This window comes from Filicampus tigris, chromosome 15, assembly GCF_054856515.1.
Source record: "Filicampus tigris isolate MCC_2025a chromosome 15, RoL_Ftig_1.0, whole genome shotgun sequence".
NCBI classification, from domain to species: Eukaryota; Metazoa; Chordata; class Actinopteri; order Syngnathiformes; family Syngnathidae; genus Filicampus; species Filicampus tigris.
In genome coordinates this window covers 4,444,106-4,468,463 of record NC_141231.1, presented here as the reverse complement: position 1 = coordinate 4,468,463, position 24,358 = coordinate 4,444,106, and the positions used below count along the sequence as shown (strand labels likewise).

Sequence of the window (24,358 nt, the reverse complement as noted above, 5' to 3'; positions counted from 1 at the left end):
TGATATTTTAATGAGTTTATTGAACAAAATATTTTACAGTATCTTGGATATACATATATACAAATCTTGTATTGTCCTGTATAGCACTATTAAAGCCTGCCTGCAGTGTACATAAACACTGTCTCCAAAGGATGATTCAAGGAAATATTAATACATCATTGACTTCAAAACACATTATACAAATCTTAATATAGAAAGCACAAAAAATAAGATATTTTCTGTGAAAAGTACTCACTCTGAGGACAGAAAATTTCTTCATACAAAAACATCATGTTTTGTTTTGTAGTTGCAGCATTCAGGTCATAAAAATACCTGGAATTTCCTCTGTTTTTGGTGTATGGTTTATGTTCCTCTGCATGGAAATCTCACACAAAAGACTTATTCTAGAACAAATAAAGCGGTGGCTCGGCCACCGGATCTTCTGATGTCGTCTCCACCTCTCAGATAACATACACATCAGACTTCTCCCCGAGTAGCCAATAGGTTCTCATTTTACCTTTGCCCTGAAACACACAAATCGATAAGTTCATCAAGAGGAACGAAGGGTTGGTGAGGGTAACGTTATATGCTCAATTTGCTTTACTTTCTTTAAAGTGATCAAGGAGATCACATTTAACCCCTAATAGCAACATAATTTTCCCAAATACTGATTAAATCATGAAGCGTTTATGAAGGGCCATCAAATTATAGTAAGGGGCATCCATCTTGGACAGAAGGCCGTAAAGCCCATCAGACGGTGGATATATATCGAAAGGAATTTTTAAAAAATCCTCTGTTCGCACCGACTGGTAAAGATAATAACTATTAAATTACAAAATGAATATCAGATTACAGCAAATATGATAACAACGAATACAAAGAAACTGGTCAAATCTGTGTAAAAAATGGTATATACTACTTACTTTCATTTCAACATCTCCTCGTAACTGTAGATCAAAGTAGCCGAATTCATCCAATACTTCTTTGGTAGCTGAGGATACGTGGATCTTTAGAGCTGTAAAACACACATTATTATTACTTTTTACTCCATTTACAACATGTCTTTATCATCAAATGGCCACTTGGCTACGTCTGTCCAAGACTTTGGTAGAAACGTTCAAAGATTGAGAGGTCATTCTCAGTCTCGTCTGACATGAATAGCTGAAACACTAACAAGTCTGTATTATTCTGAGCAGTTGCTGCTCACTGTAGATATTTGAGACGCGGATCTTGGCGGCGGCTTCAGGCTGCAGTTTATCGCTGGCTAAGGGCCCCTACACTTTAAGTGCTATCAATTATTTACCAGCAGAGGCAGAACACAGGAAGCGACTTAGTAGTTAATCAATACGCCCAATGACTTGCTCCAGTGATATCCCATCACACTTTCAGAACATGAGTTCCTGTCATTTCAGGTTAAGAATAGAACCAGTATAAAAGGCTTGTATGGCTTATATTACAAAGGGGATGATGAGGCAAAATTTAATTTCACCTCAACGTTTATAAAACTTGTTCAAATTGAAAAAGTCCACATTGCAGAATGATGTTCAGAGCCTCCAGCTTACCTGCGACCCAAATGAGTGCTGCAAAAATTGGGTGTTTTGGGGATAATTCTCTTATACTGGCCACTGGGCATTCAACATGGCACTTCATGGCAACAAAATGACTGAGGATTGAAGAATTATTATCTCTATGTTCTCTACAAAGATGACCTTGAGTCTAAAAAGATTGGCAACACCCTGAGAGTAAAGGTAGCGGAGGGAGTAATGTGCCTAACCACCACCGCTCTGTAATGTCATCAAGGAGGAGTGGAAGAGGATTCCAGCAGAACCTTGTGCACTTCTGGTGATTCCATGCCTAAAAGGATTAAGTCAGGGCCAGATGAAAAGTGCTCACACAAACTATTGACATTTGGACACAAATTGGACGTTTACTGTGAGGTGGACTCACTTGCACATTAACTTATTTTGAGAGACAGATCGACAGTATGTGTCCAGAAATACAAGCTGTGTGCTTACTACTACTCTAAAAATACATCCAAGTTTCATTCTATCGTGTTATTCCTCAAGATGTACTAAAAAAGTTGCTGAAATGTGCGGGGTCTTCCCTATGAGCTACTGTAGGCTATTTTGGCTATATCTGGTAATAAATGTCCATCTAAAAGTGAGTCTTAAATTATGAGTTTTCGAAAATGACACCATCATTGTTTATGAATAAACAATGAAAACAGCACGTCACTGTTGTCAGAGGCTTCAACTGAATGTAAAGCGTATTCATTTTTCATTGACCTGGAGTCTTTGGTTTTAAAAAGTGGTTTTACCATTTTCATTTTCCTCGACTTTCTCATTTAGCAAAATAATAAACTGGCTTGTCCTGAGAAGCAGAAGGAAAAGAAAGTCATTAACATTAATCTGAGCTGTTTAGTTTTGGTCTTTTAAAAAATTACTGAGGATAATAAACATTTGAATGGAAACACTTGACCAAAGATCTTCAATTCCTTACTAAAACAAGTTGATTAATTGAAGTATCTTAAGAAACATTATTCCAAAGCAAAGGGACAGCAAGTAGAAAGAAAAAGTTGTAGCCCTAAATGGTCACCAGTTGGAGATTTGTGGAACATTTTGAAAAGCCAGGCCAGTAAAGACACTTGAGGGTTTCTGAGAAAAACAAACAATAACAAAGGATTCTGACACTCACCCTCTCCATTCGACTCCATTCGGGATGCCGTGTTGACAGTATCTCCAAATAAACAGTATCTCGGCATTTTCAAACCAACCACTCCCGCACAGACTGGACCTAAAGAAAAGTAGGCTACTATTACATAATGTAGTGCTTATGTTAGATCTATTATCCATCCATCCATCAATTATCGTATTATCCATTATCTTATTCGAGGTTGGGTCACGGGGGTAGCAGCTTCCGTAGTGAAGCCCAGACTTCACTCTCCCCAGCCACGTTTCCCGACTCTTCTGAAGCGATCCCCAGGCGTTAATGTCTCCCCAGCTGGGAGACATAGTCTCTCCAGCATGTCCTTGGTCGTCCTCGGGGCCTCCTACCAGTTGCACATGCCCGGAACACCTCACCAGGGAGGCATCCAGGAGGCATCCTAATCAGACACCCGAGCGGTATGCGGACCAAACTCTGACATCGGTGATGCAGGGACCCCATACTCCAGAAGCACCCCCCACAGAACTCTCCAAGGAACACGGTCAAATGCCTTCTCCAAGTCCACTAAACACATGTAGACTGGATGGGCAAACTCCCATGCACCCTCGAGGACCATGCCGAGAATGCAGAGCTGTTGCATGGTCCACTGTTCCATGGCCATGACGAAAACCACATTGCTCCTCCTGAATCTGAGATTCAACCTCCCGTCGGCCCCTCCCACAGGTGGTGAGCCCATGGGAAGTAGATCGATTATGTAGATAAATAGGTTAGTTATCTCTCTAGCTATCTACCTAAATAACTAGATCTATCTATCTATCTATCTATCTATCTATCTATCTATCTATCTATCTATCTATCTATCTATCTATCTACCTACCTACCTACCTACCTACCTACCTACCTACCTACCTACCTACCTACCTACCTACCTACCTACCTACCTACCTATCTATCTACACTAACAGAATGTGTACACCGTTAGTGGGTGTGTGGCACGTAATATACTTAGATTGCTCATACATTTAGTCTCACCTGTGTGGATACCTATCCTGAGCCTCAGCTGGTCGTTGGGTCTGTGTCGAATCTTGAATGTTTTGACTTGCTCTAACAATGCCAGTGACATCCCAGCGATCTCTCTGGCGTGGAGTTTCCCGTTGCGCACCGGCAAACCAGACACCACCATGTAGGCATCACCAATTGTTTCCACCTCAGGGATAAATAGGACGTGACATTCATTTCACACACTTGTATTGAGTCATGGTTAGATATCAGCACTGAGACTCGGACTTACTTTGTAAACGTCAAAGTTATCAATGATGGCGTCAAAACAGGTGTACAGGTCATTGAGCAACGTGACCACCTGGAGAGGAACAGAGCAACTGGTGAAAATTGATGACATTGGTTCGATATGTTGTCAGTCTACTTGTGTGTCAACTCCTTGGCTTTTTGAGATATCCCTGGAGTGGTCGCCAATTGCAGGACACAGACAAACAACCATTCACACTCACATCCATATTCCATATTGGCAGAGTTTTAGAGTCTCCAATAAAACTAACCCGACGCCAGCGATGTGTTGGAAAATAGGAGGAAGCCGGAGTCCCCAGAGAAAACACATTCAAGTGAGGGGAGAACATGCAATCTCTAAGCAGAAAGTGCTGAGCTGATATTTGAACGAAGGGCAGACGTGCTAACCACTGTGCTGCCTTCATACTAGATGATCAACATTTTTTTTAATAGTTTGTAGTTATTCTTTCAAGAATGTACAAATGTGCTTATAAGAACTGATTGATGATCCTACAAAGTTATCTACTGAACTGTCAAATACAGAAATGACATTTTATTCTGATTTGACCTACAGTACAGTAGATTGATCAAGACCATGAGGAAACGGAAGCCTATCCAGACTGACTGTGGCTGGCTGCAACCTATATTGATCGCAAGTCAATTACAACACTGACACATACAGACACAGACATTTACAAAGGGCAATTTAGAGTCTTCAATTAATCTAAAACTTTGGACTATTGGCGTAGTACCTGTAGAAATAAAACACGCAAGAACAGTGAGAACATCAAGAGCAAACTCCAAAAAGAAACATCTGGCTCGGGATTCTGAATTCAGAAGACATTCTAGCTGTAGTTGAAACTTAACCTCCCTTTTTTGCCATTAGAGAAGTTTAGCTGATTAAGTATTGCCAGGCATATGTATTCTCTGAGTGCTTTTTATAGGTATACCAAAAAGACAGCAGTTTTACTTTAAGTACTGTACCTAGTTCAGCTTTCCATATAGCCTCATAATGCACTGTGTATCAGAGAAATATAACCACACAACTCAAATGACTGTAACTAAGACAATTCCCTTAAAGGTGAGGGCATAAGCTTGTCCAAACATTACTGTATGACCCTCTGGTTGTGGTTGGACATCATAACAATGTTTACCTGGAAAGCAACCTCTCTCTACAACTGGAGGTAGTGCTTGTGGTTTAATATGACTCAACTCTGCGTCACTGTTCTCTGACATCCGTACTATTCTGAGTTGCAGTTCGTGTGTGGAAACACTCAGTTTCGGAAGTGTACAAATTGGTACATGGAAAGCTTTAAGCATTAGTAAAAATAATTCAGAGCATTTGATGTTGAATCAGTTTGGTAGATGTGTAAAGACGTCAAAGACGAATGAGTACCTGAAGCGGCGTGCTCTCCGCAGACATGGACGTGAAGCCCACAATGTCGCTGAAATAAATGGTGACGCTGTCGAAGGCTTCTGCCTGGACCGTCTCCCCACGCTTTAGCTGCTCTGCTACAGAACTGCGGGCACAGAGAGATGTGAGTTCAAAGCTTAACTATACTTGTCAGTGAATAAGACGCTGGCAGAGTTGAGACTGTTTGTTTGGATGCTGTTACATGAGTAAAGTCTAGCTAATAGTCTTTGTTTGACTTTCTAAAACAGAATGGCTGCAAGGTTTAATCAAATGCTAGTTTATATTTGCTAATTCTGCTCATGTTTCTCTCAAACAAAACCAAAGGCTGGTGGCGAGGACACTAATGTGAAACAAATGGCGGGGAAAGTAATGTCTGTCCTTTCTCTCAAGCTCATCTGTTGCTGACTGGGTGCCTTTGCACAAGCGAGCATTTTTCAGATGGAAAATGGGTGGGTTGGTGGAGAAAGATGGGATTTCCTACTAATGTGTTTCCCAGGCTCCGAACCCCACTATCTGCTCTTTACTCAAACTTCATTAGTAGGTCGCCTGTCAGGCCATTCTGTTCCCTTTCATCTACAGTGAGATTGCACCACGGAGAACAGTTTAAATGTGGTGTTGAGGAGGATTACGGGTCTTTAGTTAATACAGAGATTTACAACAGTTGACTAAGGCTAGGTTCACACCGCAGACAAATGCGACCCAGATCGGATTTTTGGGCCCATATGAGACCTGTATCTGATTTTTTAGGACAGTCTGAATGGCTCAATTCCAATTTTTTCAAATGTGATCCGGGCCACTTTCATATGTGGTCCTAGATTGGGTATGTATCTGATTTTTTGCAAGGATCCTCATTTTTCCCAGGATGTTTTTGTTTTTAGCTTTCCCTTGCCCTCCTGGGGGTTAAGATCAGGGGATGTCGTTAATATGTTGTCAGCTATGGGCATGTGAAGCCCTTTGAGACTTTCCTGTGATTAAGGGCTATATAAATAAATTTCACTTGACTTGACTTGACTTGCAATGCGACCGCAGTCTGAACCACCAGGTCGCATGTATCCGACACTGACATCATCCGGAGCCCAAAATGCACTCTGCGTGGGCGGAGCAAATGTGCTGGCAGCCAGGAGATCAAATCTGCAGTTGTTTGGAGTAACAACTATATTTGACTTTAATTTAATCCCACTTGAAACATGAAACACAAAGTGGACATTTATGGTTATAGTAATCCAGCCACGGCTCGGATCGGATCATTTTTTTTACACATGGTTATGACGCGGAGGCATCTTTTGTGACGTTTCCATGAAATGAGATCGGAAGGCCTCGCCTCATAATTTCCCCCAAATACTGTATTTCTATCTCCTACCGATCGCTCCACTGTAAAAATACCCCGGCTTGCTGGACCACATTTACTTCCGTAAACACTATGTCGTGAGTGACGTCGTCTTTTCTTCTGCACGTGCGGGTCATTTTAGGTTCACACACGAGAAAGACAGAGGTCGCATTTATAATGTAATATGAACGCTTACAAATTTTTTTTTTTTTTTTTTCAAAAAAGCCGGATTGACATTAAGACCTGCGGTGTGAACCAAGCCAAAATGTATGTTGAATGCCACTGGAAAGATTGACATGAGTTGCTGAGTTCATACTCCAGTTGTACTGTATATTTTTGGCCTTGAAAAACATGTTTTATCATGTTATGCTACTGCTCAACTAGCTGCTCCTTTTGTTTTGTATTGACGGCGACCAAAGAGTGACACCATCGACAAGAACAAGGCTATTTCGCTACAAATCATTAATAGCTGTGAGAAACAAATAGATGCTAAGTGTGTGTAATAACTTTTGTGCTGTGTTTTTCTCACTCCTATAAAAAATGAATTGAGAACATCAGTGTTGTTTGCTTAGAGTGCAAATACAATTTCTACAGCCATAATTTACTCGACAAAAGACTCATTTATTCAGTTTCTGTCTTTCTGATGCTGCTCTGAATAAACAGATCCAAGGACATAAAACATTTATCTTGCTTGATAAGTGGACATGTCGGTTGTGTCAGATAAGCGGCCCAACTTGGTGATATTGTACATGGGTCACTTTAAAGTAAATATAAACTGGCAGTAAAAGAAAAGCGTAGGCACTAAACTGGAATTTGTCACCATGTCCCACAGTTTAAATCCAGCCTTGGTGGGGAAAGATAAGAGTGTGTTTGTTAGTGTTTTCTTTTCTTCTTACTGTGGTAAAATTTGATAAAGGAGATTTTCCGCTTTCCTTTTCTCCTCCAGGTAAGCTTGCGTTCGCTCCTCCACCAGATTCTCCAGATTGTTAGCATACTGCTCCATTCTGGATAGCAGGTTGTTAAGAATACTGGTGCTGCCTTCCCTGTGGAAAACACAATCACGAAGCACGATTAGACAACTGTTGCCAATTTGACGTAGCAAAGAAGACATGTTCGGACTGAACTTTTGTCCTTTCCAATATCAAGCATTTCGCACATTATAGCCATTGTGCAACTCTTACTGGGAGTGAGATGGGGGAAAAAAAGACGTCTCTCCCCTAAGATACTTTCATGATCCATCATCTTTTCCATAATTGCAAATAATGGGTTTTATTAAAACTAATGCACATGAGAAAACAGTACTTTGGATGCTCTTATCACACTTCATTTGTGATTTATATTTTAGTGACATACACATTTTTCAATTATGTGTCTCTTACAAAAACTCATGACAACACAAAACATGACCTTTGTATCATGATAACAGCATCTCCCACATTTCAGCAATTATGTAGTACTGTATATGTAACATGACTTCTCAAGAGATGTCCGCATTTATATGCACGAACTCACACATGCACACACAAAAATACATATCCAGGAATTTACTCCAACGGAGAAAGATCGTGAGTCATATTCACCACATTGGTGGTTTAAAGTATCAATGTCTGGCTTCCTGCCATGTTTCTTATGTGTCACACATCCTACAAACACCCACACGTTGTTTAAGTTTAAAGAACAACAAATCCGGGACATGAAAAGCACCGAGGACTATCATCACGCTGTGTGCAATCACACTATTTAGTCTATTTTTTTTCCATCATTTATCTGAACTTGTAGAAAAAATGAAGACATCCTCAGCATAATCATTACAGCGACTCGTTCATTGGTTTTCTTATGAATAAAACATACATTTTGCTTGAAATTTGTTTAAAAGGTTAGGCAAGGACCAAGAAATGTCCGTTAATTGTTGCATTAATAACACTGTATTAAGACACCACTTCTTATAAAACCAGACTTGTACGTCCACGAACAAAGACCTGCTATTTTCTCTCTGTTTGTTTTCATGTCAATTTTAGGGGGGTGCTCAGAAATATGCTAAATTATCATAGAAAATATCTTAAATAAATAACTAAATAAATAAATATATCTAAATATCAAAAATCTTGCCAGGTTACACTTTAGTTTTATTTTGGCACATCAACACCGTCATCAGTTTGAACAGTAATTGTTTCAGTTTCTAAGAGGTGATTGAAATCAGTTCTTTTGGCTTCTGTTTGAACATCTAACCCAGAGGTGTCAAACTCATTTTTGTCATGGGCCGCGTCATAGTTTTGAGTCCCTCGGAGGGCCGTTAGGACTGTGAACCCATATAAATGTATGATTGCGTTATATTAGCACATATATCCAACAAATTGATGGATAACAAGTTTTGAAATCACACGCCAGTAAATAGTTTGTGCAACTATTTTTAAATTTATTTCAATGAGGGATTGGTAACAAATGCTTGAAACATCTTATATGTAGTTTTAAAAGTGACGACAATTTGAAAGAAACACGTCAAGTCAACATATTATTTGTTTTCGCGGGCCAAATAAAATGATGTCGCGGGCCGGATCTGGCCTCCGGGCCTTGCGTTTGACACCTGTGATCTAACCAGACCACTATTTAATGAGATTAGCTGATAATTGTCTGTCAGGTCCCTAAATCAAGAAGGCGACTGCTGGTCTCATAATGTTGTTTTTAGATTTGTCTCATTTCTGACATTACATTTTTTAAAAGTATGACGTTTTAAAATCAGTATTTGTAATTTTTCGTACACCCGAGTGAAAAAGGCACACATAAAATGGGAGTTTCCAATTTTGCCTATAAAGTGATGGCATTCCCATAAAAAATGACTGTCACTCTATTTTCCCACACGAGATTTGGATCATTTCGGGGAAAACATCAGGCCTAATCACAGTGATATTAAGCAGTTCAAGATCCAGATGCAGATAGAACAAAATAAGCATCAGGCACAGTAAACTGTGCAGTTTGGTGGAGACTAGCTGAGTGCTTTCTTGTTTACAAAGTAGTTAGACCGACTTGTTATCGTATAGAGCACGTAGTATACACACAGTTGGAGAGGTCAGCGTTTGGTGGAGTTTTAACTCTGTACGGGTTAAACAAACCATTTATTGCTTAACACCCCTCTTGTGAGTGTGCCCTTCAGACCCAAGCTCATGAGCAGGCCAAATATAACAGCACATCCATCACGTCACGTCAACAACGTACTTAATGAAAATAACCAGCAAACAGAGCATTATCGTGCTGCATTACGTAATGAAGGGCTTCATGCACATGTGGAAGGAGTGTGCATGCCACTGTCAAGATATTCCTTGAGCGGTTCAGAGGTTATCAATCACGCAGAGCTCTTACTCCAGGCCACTCCAAATGGAAAGCTATACATCACGAAGACGATCCGGAATTTGACAGCAAGTGGAGGAGAGGTCATAGAAGTGGCAGAACACAACAAACACCTTTGTACAATTTCTTCGAATTGAAAAACAACAGCACAGCAACTTCATTTGGGAGATTGAAGAAAAAAAAAAAAAAAACTAACATGAACACAATCAGGGGCAGAGGTGCGTGGGGGCCACAGCCACCGTTGACCACTCTCTGGCTATGCCACTGGCCACCGCACATCTAGGCAAGGATTTTCATAAACTGACAATTGATCACTCTGATTGGCTGTTATCCAGCGAATCAATGCAAAGTACACAAAAGCAAAGAAAAAGACATTGGGCTTCATTCACTAATAAATGCGCAGGAATGTTTGAATATTCATAACTTTCTCAGTCTTAATGCCATTTTCAAAATGTTCAACAACATCATAATGATGTTAATCACATTTGATTAATTCTGAACTTAAAGTTGAAAATGCTGTATGCAAAACCTGTACAGAAAAAATACATTATTAGCCGATCAACAGCTATGACGTATTTGTTGTTGATTAAGTTCACATTAGCATACATATGTTTGGCATTGAGTTGTTGTTTTTTTAATGCAATTCAAGCGTACGCACAGATAGTGAATGTGGCCCATTATCTAGTAAATTAAGCTCAGCAAAACATTGCATTTCACTTAGATTTGTTCCTGCTTGTATTCTGAATATATGTTAATTGGATTTCACGAAACCTGGATGGTATGATAAACAATGACTTTATCTGCCGTGTAGCCAAGGCAAATCTCACATTCTCTAAATTGAGAGATTACAGGACAGGCATGTGAATGTGTGTGTGTGTGTGTGGTGGGCGGGGGGTGGGGGGATTGGGGGGGGGGTTGCATGTGTGCGTGTGTGTGTGGGGGTGTCATCATATGGCCACCCGTTACCGTTGTAGTCATTGATCACTGGAGGCTCCTATTTCAAGACTACTCGAGAATGCCACAACCAACTGATTCCATCTTTTGCTACTCTAGCTACCGATGCATTTTACTTAAAGCGAAAGTCAACCCAAAGATATTTTTTTCAAGAATATGTTCCCAGCAGGCCCACTAGTTGAAACATTCTGATTAATTGTGAGTTTGTGGAATATAAGTTAAGCAGCAAAATGCACTTGTTTTTAGCCATCTCCGGGGGCGGCCATTTTGCCTTCTGTCGACGCAACTGCTCACAACAACCAATCACGGCTCAGATTCAGAAAACAAGTCTGCCGTCATTGGTAGACGTCTGTGTCAAGCATATTGAACCCAAATGAATGTCTGGATCACAGTCTCAGCACTCTGAGAAAAGCAGCTGCTGTTGGAAACCAGACCAGCATTAAGTACCAGCGCGCATCAGCGTGCTGATTGAGGCCTATGAACTGGCAACAAGGAGCCAGACCATTGAGTGACTTGATTAGGAAAAAGAAGCTTTCCCATGATCATTAGAAATTGTTTTAATGCCATTGGCGGGCGTAGCCTTTATCGATTCAGCTCCAGTTTAGTAATGTATATATGTATCGCCTCGCTCATGTTTGTTTGTGATTTCAAGCTTTAGTTAAAGAAAACTTGTAAAGCTTGTAAACAATGGTGAACCTCAAAGGGACTGGATTGCCATTAAAAGACAAGCAGACATTTGCCCTAAGTACTTTTTCCATGTATGTTTTGTACTTGCAAAATGGCGCTGCACTTGCCAAGATAGCAATATCTAGCAGTGTGCACATTCATACTGGTTGAACTGATTAGTCAGTAATGGATGTCAAATATTATGAATAAAAACTTTTCGACAGTGCTTGCTTGCCCTTTTCCAGAGTGATTTTATCAGCCCTTTCCCAGATGCATTTGTGAATCCAAGTTTTGACAAAGAGACCATCTGCTGTGTCAGGATATCTCTTTCTGGCAGATCTCCCTGCTCGGGGGAACGATATCATCTTGGATCATTAAACAAAAATATTCATATGACTGCTTTTTTGGTGTAGCGTGGGACTTTAAATGACTGTACTAATTAAAATCATGGGGGCGGACAGAAGATTGAATTATATCGAAATTACCTCAATTGTTTTTGAGAAATGTAATTAACTAAGATCACAATCATTTCAAATGCAAGATGGCGCTGTCTTACTTATTGAGTTTGGCCATGTAGATCTTGATGTGGCCAAAGTCTGGCCTCTCTGCGGGGTCCTCGGCCCAGCAGCCCTCCATCAGGATGGTCAGCTCCTCTGAGTGACATCTAGTATCTGTTGTTGGCCGAAAGTATGGCTTCTGGCCGTTCCTGACCTTCTGCACAATCTCTGAGATGGAGAGGAAAGGTTCTGTTGAGTCAAATGCGAAACAAATCTCTATTCGCCATTTTTGGAAACGTTGCACTCAAAACGTTATCACCACTTCCTCTTCTTTGGTTTTAATAGTATTCGGAAAGAACTACTATAGTGTTTTAAGATTCTGCTGTTATTTTAAACCATTTTATCAGACCTTGGAAAAGGTGCAGGCTTCTTTAGCCTCTTAATGGTTTAGTGGCACTTGTACAATCACCACTGAGCGTGACTGTGAATAAACACCTAACACACGTCATCCAGTGACGAAAATCCCCCAAAGGGATGTTAAAAATCCATTGTGGTTTTGAGGAGGTTGAGCAGTTGCTCTTGAATTGCTTTCAAGGTTTTCATTTCCCATTGAGGCCTTGTCATCACCTGATAACCAATAGCTGGCTATGACTTTGAAGTTGAATGCAAACAAAATGAGAGCATTGTGCTTTACACCGAGAAAACGACAGTAAAATGTTCTTTAAAAAATATAAACTATAATAATATTGGGTTCAAGTATAAGTGCTATACTTTTCAGAACTGTGGTGAGTGCCCAAACCATTTTTTCTGCTTGCATAAAAAGAAGCAGCTCTACTTTTAATAAATACCAGATGACAAAATCCCATCGGGCCAGTTTCTCGACTACACTTATTACTTGTCTTTTTTTTAAAAGGGGAAGTCAAAGCAAACTTTTTTTTTTTCAAGAATATGTTCTATGCAAGCCCGCTAGTTGAAACAGGGCATTCTGATAAATATTGCGTTTGTGGAATAAGTGTTAATGCACTCGTTTTTAGCCATCTCTGGGGGTGGCCGTTTTGTCTTCTGTCGACTGAAAATGACATCACAACTGTTTACAACGACCAATCACGGCTCAGATTCAGAAAGCAAGTCAGCCGTGATTGGTCATTGTGAGCAGTTGTGATGTCATTTTCAGTCGACAGAAGACAAAATGGCTACCCCCAGAGACGGCTAAAAACGAGTGCATTTTGCTGCTTAACTTATATTCCACAAACACAAAATGAATCAGAATGCCGTGCTTCAACTAGTGGGCCTGCTGGGAACATATTCTTGAAAAAAATATGTTTGGGTTGACTTCCACTTTAAATCATGTTACCAATCAGCTTTAATACATCCAGCCCCCATCTCCATTTCTGAAAATTAGCTCCAGTGTGAGACAGCAAACAGGCCTCTACTGGCTCTCCTGATGCCTCAAAACGAAAAGGTGGTCGAGCTTATGTGGTCATGGGCCCCTCAGCTTTGGAATGCCCTGCCTGAGGCACAGAAAATCACCTCTCAAAATAACTGAACTCTTTGTAGCTGCACTTACAGTCGAATCCAAAAGTATTAGAACAGCAAGGTCAATTATTTTGCTTTGGTTGTATACTGAAGACCTTTCAGGTCAAAAGATGAAAATGAGACAAAAGTGTTCAACGACTCAGGACAGAGCACTTTTTGGTTGACGCCACCCACTTTCCAAGTGAGCAAAGGTATTGGAACATACATTATTAAATTAACTTAAACTTCTGTCTCATCTCTGTACTGGCCCTCCAATCCTTTCTGCTGATGAGTGACTTGCATCATGTGGTATGACTTTTATATTTCTCTTCTCGGAGTCTTCGAACAACGGATTGTGATGACTTCACCCTGTGCCCCGTGGACGTTGGAAGTGATGTCACTGACTGTTGTCTGGGGTTTTCTTCACTCATCTCACAATGTTTCTGTCATCAAATGCTGTTGATACCCTTGGCAGACCTGTGTGGTGTGTGTTGCTCAGTACACCAGCAGTTTCTTTCTTTTTCAGGACATTCCAAATTATCCATCCATCCATCCATTATCTGTACCGCTTCTCCTCACAAGGGTCGCGGGGCGTGCTGGAGCCTATCCCAGCTGTCTTTGGGCAGTAGGCGGGGGACACCCTGAACTGGTTGCCAGCCAATCGCAGGGCACACAGAGACAAACATCCGCACTCACAATCACACCTAGGGGCAATTTAGAGTATCCAATCAACTTACCATGCATGTTTTTTGGAATGTGGGAGGAAACCGGAGTGCCCGGAGAAAACCCACTCAGGCACGGGGAGAACATGCAAACTCCACACAGGGAGGCCGGAGCCGGGATCGAACCCACGACCTCTGAACTGTGAGGCGGACGTGCTAACCAGTCGACCACCGTGCCGCCCATTCCAAATTATATATATATATATATATATATATATATATATATAGGTTTATTTTGTCTCAACTAAGTTGCAAAACGTTCCATCCCGGCCCCGGCCTCCCTGTTTGGAGTTTGCATGTTCTCCCTGTGCCTGCGGGGGTTTTCTCCGGGTACTCCAATTTCCTCCCACATTGCAAAAACATGGCAGGTTAATTGATCACTCTAAATTGCCCCAAGGTGTGATTGTGAGTACGGATGTTTGTCTCTGTGTGCCCTGCGATTGGCTGGCAACCAATTCAGGGTGTCCCCCGCCTACTGCCCAAAGACAGCTGGGATAGGCTCCTTGTGAGGATAAGCGGTATCGATAATGGATGGATGGATGGATATATATATATATATATATATATATATATATATATATATATATATATATATATATATATATATATATATATATATATATATGTATATGTATGTATAAAATGCACTTCAATGGGATAATTGTGCTTGCATTGAGGTCATTCTGAGCAGTATTTGGAAATTAAAAAAAAATAAATAAATAAAATTTATATATATATATATACTATACATTAGGATTAATGGATTAATGTCTGATGAAAACAAAATATTTAGCCAATCAAGTGGCCATTAGGATGCACAGTAGTTCAATTTACCTTTGGGGCTGAGGTCCATGCCTTCCACATAGAAAGGTCCATTCCTTAAGGCTATTTCCTGCAGGATGATGCCAAAACTGTACACGTCACCCTTTTGCGTCCCCTGAGGAGGATGGTGGTCGTATATGAGTAGCTCAGGAGCTGTCCACAGCTTTTCTAGAAAGTGAGCTACTGTTAAGATGGAGGCAAGAATATTGGAAATACATCTGATCTGCACAAAGGCAACTTACTCGCATAGAGCGCATGCGAGTCATCATTTTCGCAGGATGAGCGAAAACTGGCCAATCCATAATCTGTGATTTTCAACACAAATCGGCTGTCCACCACACAATTAGATGACTTCAGATTTCCATGGCAGCCAAAATAGCTGTTGTGAAGATAGTTCATGCCCTGAAGAGCAGAGGCACATTCATTCATGCATCATGGCACCATTAGTAATTTTCCCTCTCAACATGAAGGGTAATACAGTAATTGTGGACATATGCAAACAATAAGCTTTGACAAGTGGATGTATGTTGAGGGTTTTGAAAAGAGGCCATGTTTCAAGGACATCACAGTCTAGTGGGAATTTCTGTGAAACGACTGTTAATTCCTCCGAGGGGGGGCAGTGGAGGCAGACTCAGGTTCAATATTTTGTGGAAACAGTTGAGTCAGTTTGTGGAAACATCCCTCAAAAGCTTCAGCAGTGTCTCCTCTCTACTGGGCTCTGATATCTGTATGGAGCGATTCAGCTGAAGCACTTCATTATGCATGCAGTTCAATATTGAACCATTCCAAGAGTCGGATCTTGTGACAAAGAGCATCTGTGTGCTAGAGGTTAGAAAAGATCTTTTTCAGTAAATCCATGATTAGATTTGATGACACTGGAAAGAAATATGCGGCGTTTAGAATCATGTTTTCTCTCTCGCTCCATGCTGACAACATTTACTGTATGCTGTGTTGTGCCACTACATATTGTCCGTACTCTCTCTCACACAGAATCCACACAAAACCATGGCAACAACCTAGGTAGTTTCTACATTTCTCCGAGGCTCACAAAGGATCTTTTTTTTTTTTGCAGTTGAAAATGCCTTTGTGATTTCACCCCTCCCACCCGTGTACCTTCACTATGTCATTGATCAGTGAGTAGCGGAACATCCAGTCCAGGTTGATGCTCTCATTCTCCAGAATGTCCTGCAAGGCATGCGCACAAGCTCATCATTACCAGAAAGAACTTTTAAAACTTCAACTTTTCAAAAGACAAGGAAAACATCTATTTTTCTGAGCATCTCTTCAGCTACAGACTATTTCAAAGTTTATTTTTGGAGAGAAAACACCTTTAGGCCAGACCTCTTGCATTCTTTCATATGCTCAGGGCCCCACATGCCAACCCGCAAGCTGCTAATGACCCGGCCAGTTAGTGGAATCAGACTACACAGTTGTCAACCAGTCACATCATAACAGTCGCTCCCATCGACAAAGAAATACTTCTGAACCGTTGTGAGTGATAAAGCCCACGGTTCAGTTCCACATCATTCCCCAGTTCGTCCGTTTTAATAAGCTGCTGGAAGAGAGAAGACGGGCCAGAAATAAGACGCCTTAAAGAATCCTGCACTGCGTTTCTCCAAGACAAAGACACAAATGTGTCAAATTCAACTCGCTTGGGGTCAGCATTAAATAAAACTACTGAATAGTTTCATTTATATACTTTTGGTCCTGGGCAGATTTGAGCATTAGTAAATGGGGCTCACTTACAGGGTTGCCAGGGTAACACTTTTCATTCAGCCATTTTGCTTTTGCCCAAAAAACAAAATCCCACCCATGCCCTCAACTTTTCATATATACATACAATGCGCCATATGCCCCAAATCCCTTAGCCAATCAATATAAATGTTCAACTCAAACTTGGCTTTATTGAAAACAAGCCAAAATAACCCAATATCTTTTGAACAATCTTTTTTTTTTAGCATCTTTAAAATGTTCCCTCAATCATTGAACTTTCAGGGGGAATATTTTTGAAACCATCAAATCAAGAAGCCTTCAGCTTGTCAAAGTTATATAACAGAAAATAAGTGCAGTGCTGTAGTTCTGGTCACTGATCAAATATATGCGGATTAATTTTTTATTCAATTTATTTTCTTCTCGATTTGTTTCTTTTTAAGGACCAAGCAAGAATCATGTATTCCTCATTTCAATCCCTTGAGTGGAAATTCCAAGTTAACTAGTTTTACTTTCTGTGTTCTTTGCTCTGAATCTGATCTGAATCGCCAGTTAATTAAAACCGTGAAAACACTGATTGGAGATGTTTTTATAGTAGCATTATGATATTTATTGTATTCTTAAAATAATGGACACTACCTGCAGACTGCCTCTGGGACAGTATTCCGTTATAATGCATATGTTGGGAGGGTCGATGCAGGCTCCAATGAAGCGGGTGAGATGGTTAAATTGGACATCTCTCATCTGAAAATAACACAAACACAGTGTAACTTTCCAAGTATCACATTTCTCCAACTGTGTGGAAACCGAGGACAAGGCAGAGGACCGGCAGTTCATTTATATTCAGAGTTGGGATTACCCCTGCCAGCATTTCATCAAAATCTTGTACTTGCAGTCAGTTAGTTGGCACAATGTCTATTTCTACATGCTGAGACTAATTCCTGCACAGGGCACCTAGTTGAAACGTGCAAGTGCATAATTTGGTCTTGGTGGTTATGAATGAGGCAGTGTGTGTGTGGGGGAGAAAAAAAGAAATGTGTTGAGAGGATGTACAAGCAGGAGCACCGCAGCCGAGCAGAATCTGAACGACTAAATCTGCCTGGCAAGGAGGATTTACACAATCAAATCTCATCACTCATGATTTAAAACAGTTTGAAACTTCGGACTTGGCTTTTTATGAAAAGGTCTTCCTGGTGCCTTTAGCATGACCCCAGCCAAGCTGTACTAAACAAATATATTTCTAAAGCCAGACCGTGTTTGTAATTTCGGTAGGTAGGTTACTTTTCTCCCTCGAAGCTCATGACTGACAGCCGTTCTCACAGCAAAATCCGGGAGTCGGTTGCTCCTGTTTTACAGCTTGGGAGATGTTAGCCTACCCTTTGCCCTATATAATTCCCCCTGCTGAACACTCACTGGTGAGTGGGTGGGGGGGATTTAGGGGGAGGCCAGCCGGGAGACAAGTGGTTAAGTTTCCACCATTGGACCCCATCTGGTTGACTTTTTCATGAGTTGAGGTTTGACGGGCAATCGGGCCTCTGGGAGGTCTGAGAAGTTGCCAGTTCAGACAGCAGCCCCTGTCCCATGTGGCCTGCTGACTGACTGAGAGGCCATGCAGGCTTCCAGGAAGCCCTAACTGATCTTCTCTAACCGGCTGGGAATCACGTGGAAAGTAAAAACAAATACGCACACATATATATGTATAATGTATGTAAAAATATATAAAAATAAAATTGTATCTGATTATTCATTGAAATAATCAATGGAATATTCGATTCTAAAACTATTCAATAGCAACAGCCCTAATTGTAACCTAGGTTCTGACAACTAATAATTAGTCAACTATCAACCTACGTGAGTAGTCGTCGGTCCATTTTAAAAAAAAATTTTTTTTTTATACCACTTATCCTGTTCATAGTTGCTGGAACCTATCCCTTCAGGCAGAAGGCAGACTAATTGCTGGACTGTTTGCCAGCCAGTCACAGGAGACTTACAGAGACGGCCAACCAGTCACACTCACCTTCACACCATTACTGAGTGGGAACTGAGCCCACACTGCCACATTACCCAAGTCAAGCGAATGTACCACTACACCATCAGTGACACTCCTAAACATCCAATGAAAAATAAAGCACTTCATGTGGAATTGTATTATATTTAGCAAGTTTTTAGTTTTTTGAATGAAGAGGACAGATTTAACCTTGCGCGAAAGTCTTTTCCCTGTAGTGGGAACAAGTACAATCATGTCACTTCATGGTTGTTTCATTTCACAGATGGAAGAGGACATTTAATGAATATGTAAGGCCTTGTTTATAACCCAACACCCAAGGTTGTCTTCAAACCGAAAGCACAAGCCATCGGTTTTCTTGCTTGGAGTTGATGGGCGGGCGCTTGAATTCAGGGCTTTTAAATGATTGACATTGTGCCAGTATACTCTCTGTTAATTCATGTGGGGGGCATGTAGGGTAACAGCAAACATATTACCAAGAAATCAACCATTTCCAACTTACATGCTTGAGTTCCAGTAAAACTTGTCTGGTTAGCTCGATTCTCTTCTTGTTGACATGTTTGATAGCCACCAGGTTGCCCTGCAATCAAGACACAGTGACAGCACAGATTATTAGAATGTCAGTTTTTGAGATATCCGCCAATTGAAAATTAAGAACCGCATAAATTGTCTATAAAGTGAAGAGAGGAAATCCAGCCACTTATTAAAACAAAAATGTATGATCATTTTATCCATATCGTCTTCCAAATCAACTTGATGGTACACTTGCTTCTAATTCAAAGGCTTAGGACCTTATTGCCATGGCAACACATCTCCCATGTTGTGTTAACACAAGCATCTGTATAATATTACTGCTCCGAGTTGTGTGCAGTACTACAAACTTTGTCTCACAGCAAATGGATCAGGCCATGCTTACGTACACTACATCAAGGCACGATGCTAAAAGCACCCTTGTATTTATGATATAAGATGAAGTCAACCCCAAACATTATTTGCGATTATATGCTCTATGCGCCTTCACAACTCTGAAAATGGCATTCCGATTCATATTGTGTTTGTGGAATATGAGTTAAGCAGCAAAATCTAGTCATCTCAGGGGGCGGCCATTTTGTCACTTCTGTCAACTGACAATGACAGAGCATGACAGTTGCTCAGGCTCAGGTAACGATCAATCATGGCTCAGCTTCAGAGAACTGTTGCGCCGCAAGTGACAGCAAGTGACAAAATGGCCGCCCCATGAGATGGACAAAAATGGGTGGATTTTGCTGCTGAACTCATATTCCACAAACATAATATTAATCAGATTGTCGCGTTCCGACGAGTGAGCCTGCATCCAACATATTATTGTAAAGATAATTTTTCGGTTGACTTCTTCTTTAACTTTCTGATTATTTCTTGTCAAAAACATTTCTTAAAGCTTGGAATTCCTCAATGTTGGATGTCCAACACTGTTAGCCAGTCAGCAAATTATTAATGAATGGAATACAAGTGTACTACAGTATATAAATGGTTGAGCCTTCTGTGTCTCCACTCTCGTCATAAAATATATGAAGCAAATCTAAAAAGCCTCTGAAGAAGAACAACAGAGATCAAAATACACTGTGTGAGATACATCTTCATTTTCATCTTCAAAGTTGAGACTGACTATGTGATTACTTCTACACTGTATTAATAATACTTACATGTAAGTAAGTAAGTACAAGTATGCTAAAATGTACAAGGGCGTCCCTGTTTATGACAGAGTTTGGTCCGTACAGTGGAATTTGCAAGTCAGAGCATACCGTATTTTATCACCTAAGGACGGATGCTACTTTTTTTCAGACCGAGTAGAGGTTACGTTTAACTCATTCACTGCCAGACATTTTCAGACCCTCTTTTACACTAACGTTGGGAAAAAAGTGCAAAAAATATAGTTCCTGATTGGCTAGACTGTGAAAAGATGAATGAATATGTCAATGGCAGTGAATGAGTTTAAGAACTCACCAATATTGTATACTGATGCAATGTCATTACGTCTTGCAATTTTGATGACAATTTGTTTTAGTTTAATCAAATGTTGTTCAAAAACAAACTTTTACTGGACATGGCATAATTTATTTAAAGATTTGCACTGGGACATCTATGCTATTCATGAATCCGTCAATAGTTTTTTGCAGGGTGTTAGTGTTAAGCTAGCAGAGTTTGCAAGAGAAAGTTATATGTTAGCTTAAAAATATAATGTGTAATTCTCTTTATTTTGGGCTGGATACTGACACAAGTTAACTAACCACAAACTTCAACAGAGAGGTAATAGTGTGGTATAGTGGTATCATGTGTCATAGTATCGGAGCATTTTTATGAGTTGTAGTATAGACGTACCGTAACAGGTGGGTGCATCCCTTTCACGAACCTACGCTAACACAATGGTGAAGTAATCATATTAAATTTGTACAATATACTGTACAACACTTATTGGCCGTACTTTTACACAATCAAATTAAAAACAGCAAGTACGGCAGTAAATATCTGAACTTCTTTTGCGACGCTTGACGATGCAAACTAATTCATTATACGCTTTTCCTAACCTTGAAATGTCATAATTACAGCAAATATATCTGCATGAAAACACTTCTGAAATATAAACTTAAAACAATCAAAAGATATACTGTAAATCTGATACATTATTATGATTATTATTACCATTATATATATATATATATATATATATATATATATATATATATATATATATATATATATATATATATATATATACAAATATATATATATTTTTTTTTATGACATTTTCATATGGTTTGTGCCATTCATAACTTTGAAATGTTTTATGGTGAGACCCAGGAAATGCAGGAGTTCCGGTACGGTATAAACAAATTGGACATCAAGTGTCCCAGAAGAGATTGTGTTTGACCTTTGCGGTCCCTCTGTATTCATTAGCAACTTCAAAGCAGCTTGACCACCATTTTTCCTTACTTCTGCTTTAATGATTTCTTAATGATATCGTATGTGAGACGCAACGCTGAATAAATGCACGAAATATGGAGCCTTTTAATTGCTGTTTGCTTGCCTTTGCACAGTGAATGGAAATCTTTAATAACTGGTGCCAGGCAGCTAAACACACACACATACACACACGCGCAAAAATCATCATTCTCATTATTGCGGCACTTCCCTCACACCTCCTCCACCATAAACAGACAAATTAAAGTCAGCAACAAGTTGATTGTCATGTCCAGACTGCAAGGCAGGAGTGTCGGAAGAGAAATGGAGGAGAGGAAAAAAAGGGGAAAAAAATGGAATACTGACGCATTCTGCAGCTCACATTAAAACCCACTACCTAAATACGCCCACACGCTTTCTCCTCTCCAGCTTTCTCGGCGAGCATGTACATGTGTAGGTGGCAAAAGAGAGAGTTGAAAATGTCAGAACTCACCAAGCCTTACCTTAAAATAGCCTGTTTTTGCGAATAGTTGATATTTGCCATGAGCAGTTATCAGGGAGCCATAGCTGGAGCCTCTCTGAGGGGAAAAGGATGAAAAATACTGTTAGTCTTGAGTCAATTTGAGCAAAGAGGATTAAATTCTGTCCACTTTCGACGGTGTCACTTAGCTGCAAAATAAATTCATAAAAAACGTTAGTGTATTCGGGTCTTCAAAACAGCAGCTCAAGGCCTTGTGTAAATATGTTCTCACAGAGTGAATCGGTGCATTGCGGAGGCAGTGTGTGCAGACACTGAGCATCATCATTTTCACAATTGGATAGAATGCAAACACTGGGAGCACAGAGTACATTGGAAACTATGATCTGGAAAAGACATACAAGTTACACTGTGCTCCAAATTATTAAGCATATGCTATTATTTTCCAAAATAGACAATGTAGTTCACAGTTAATCTAATGTTCCATTTTCATCAACAAAGAAATCAGCTCCTATAATAATGGGGATAGTATTGAACCACTCAAAATGCAGTGTTGCAAGTTGTTATGCAAGCAAAACAGCTGAAAAAAAAGGAATTTGAAGCTACTGGGCAGAATTAGTCTTCAAATTTGATGTTGTACATGATAATGCTGTATGGGTTGTAGCCAACCTGCTAGTCCGGTTAGCATTAGCCCTAAACGGCATGCTAATCGCGGTGAGCCTGTTCAGACGCATAACAGATTCAGCCCGTTAGCTAGTCCCATTCCAACTCGGTCTACTGGCTCCCGCACTTTAGTAATAGGTGACTCCATTACCCGTAACATTAAGCTTAAAAATCCAGCCACCGTAATGTATATTGCTGATGACAGAGCACCCGACATTGAAGCTAATCTTAGGGAGCTCGCTCACAAAAGGACTAGACACCAGCACAGGGCAAACAACACTTGGTACTCCGACATAGTGATACACGTCGGCTCCAAAGATACTAGGATGAGGCAATCAGAGATCACAAAGAGGAACATAGCTAGGACTTGTGATCTCGCTAGAAAGATGAGTCGGCATCGAGTAACTGTCTCTGGCCCCTTGCCTGCGAGAGGCAATGATGAGAGGTTTAGCAGATTATTCTCGCTTAACCGGTGGCTGGCTGGCTTTTGTAGTGAGCAGGGACTGTAATTTGTAGACAATTGTCCTTCTCTCTGCGGCCGACCCGACCTGCTTCACCCTAACTGGAAAGGCGCCATCACTCCTTCTGGAAATATAGATTACTGTTTGAGCCTTCCATGACAGTTCACGTCAGAGCAGGTCGGGTTACAGGCGATTAGCGAGCCTGTAAGAACGGGTATGGAGTCTGTAATGCTAGAGTTAACTAGCGCTATGCTAGACTCTGACAACACACATAGTTTTCAGCGATAGCGATATTGTTTCTACTGAGGGGGTGCAATATGATAATAATAGTACTTGAGAGCCGATAAATAACTACCATATTCCGACAGTCGTACCCTCCCGCCACACTTATAGTTGTTCGAGGTACAATACAGGACCCAGGGAACGCAATCTTATTAATATTATGATTAGGAATCCTGTTATGGGCAATTATCCGGATAAACCTATTTTACCTGTAACCTATTCGAGCACCAAACCTTAATTCACCATCTCCTTGTTAATGTCACACAACTTTTATTTTACTTTATTACCTTAATAAAACAACTTTTTTGAAAATGTCCTGTGGAGTCCAGTCCAGTCCAGTCTTCCTTTTCCCCAAAAGTAAATAACAACTGTGATTTTCTTGATAATGTGGAGCATCACCCTCGGGTGACATTCTTTTATTAGACTCCCCTGGCAAAGCAATAGCAGTGATGAAAACACACGAGAAACAAAATGTATGCAAAAGCTTCCACAGGAAAACATAAAACTGAAATGTTTACAAGTTTAATTTATATCCATATGCATAAAGTGTAATCCTGGGAAAAAGATGCTTTTCACAAATGCTTGCAGGCCAAGGCTCAACCCACAGAAGATGCATGAGTCCTCAGACAACAG

At 40.4% G+C, this 24,358-nt stretch overlaps 1 protein-coding gene across 2 annotated transcripts in view; it reads right to left on the bottom strand.

The window, feature by feature from the left end:
* npr2 (natriuretic peptide receptor 2) overlaps nucleotides 1–24,358 on the bottom strand; it is a 54,798-nt gene continuing 30,440 nt past the window's right edge. The window contains exons 9-22 of one of the 2 annotated variants that reach the window (XM_086052776.1): nucleotides 22,345–22,419; nucleotides 19,407–19,484; nucleotides 17,539–17,643; nucleotides 16,303–16,374; nucleotides 15,432–15,591; nucleotides 15,202–15,357; nucleotides 12,190–12,379; nucleotides 7,565–7,711; nucleotides 5,324–5,447; nucleotides 3,935–4,003; nucleotides 3,676–3,850; nucleotides 2,674–2,772; nucleotides 903–994; nucleotides 1–503 (exon numbers count right to left, since the gene is read on the bottom strand). In XM_086052776.1, coding sequence (XP_085908902.1) covers nucleotides 441–503; nucleotides 903–994; nucleotides 2,674–2,772; nucleotides 3,676–3,850; nucleotides 3,935–4,003; nucleotides 5,324–5,447; nucleotides 7,565–7,711; nucleotides 12,190–12,379; nucleotides 15,202–15,357; nucleotides 15,432–15,591; nucleotides 16,303–16,374; nucleotides 17,539–17,643; nucleotides 19,407–19,484; nucleotides 22,345–22,419 — 1,605 coding nt within the window. In that variant the 3' untranslated portion in view covers nucleotides 1–440. The remainder of the gene's footprint in view (nucleotides 504–902; nucleotides 995–2,673; nucleotides 2,773–3,675; nucleotides 3,851–3,934; nucleotides 4,004–5,323; nucleotides 5,448–7,564; nucleotides 7,712–12,189; nucleotides 12,380–15,201; nucleotides 15,358–15,431; nucleotides 15,592–16,302; nucleotides 16,375–17,538; nucleotides 17,644–19,406; nucleotides 19,485–22,344; nucleotides 22,420–24,358) is intronic. The other variant, XM_086052777.1, reaches the window with a different exon arrangement.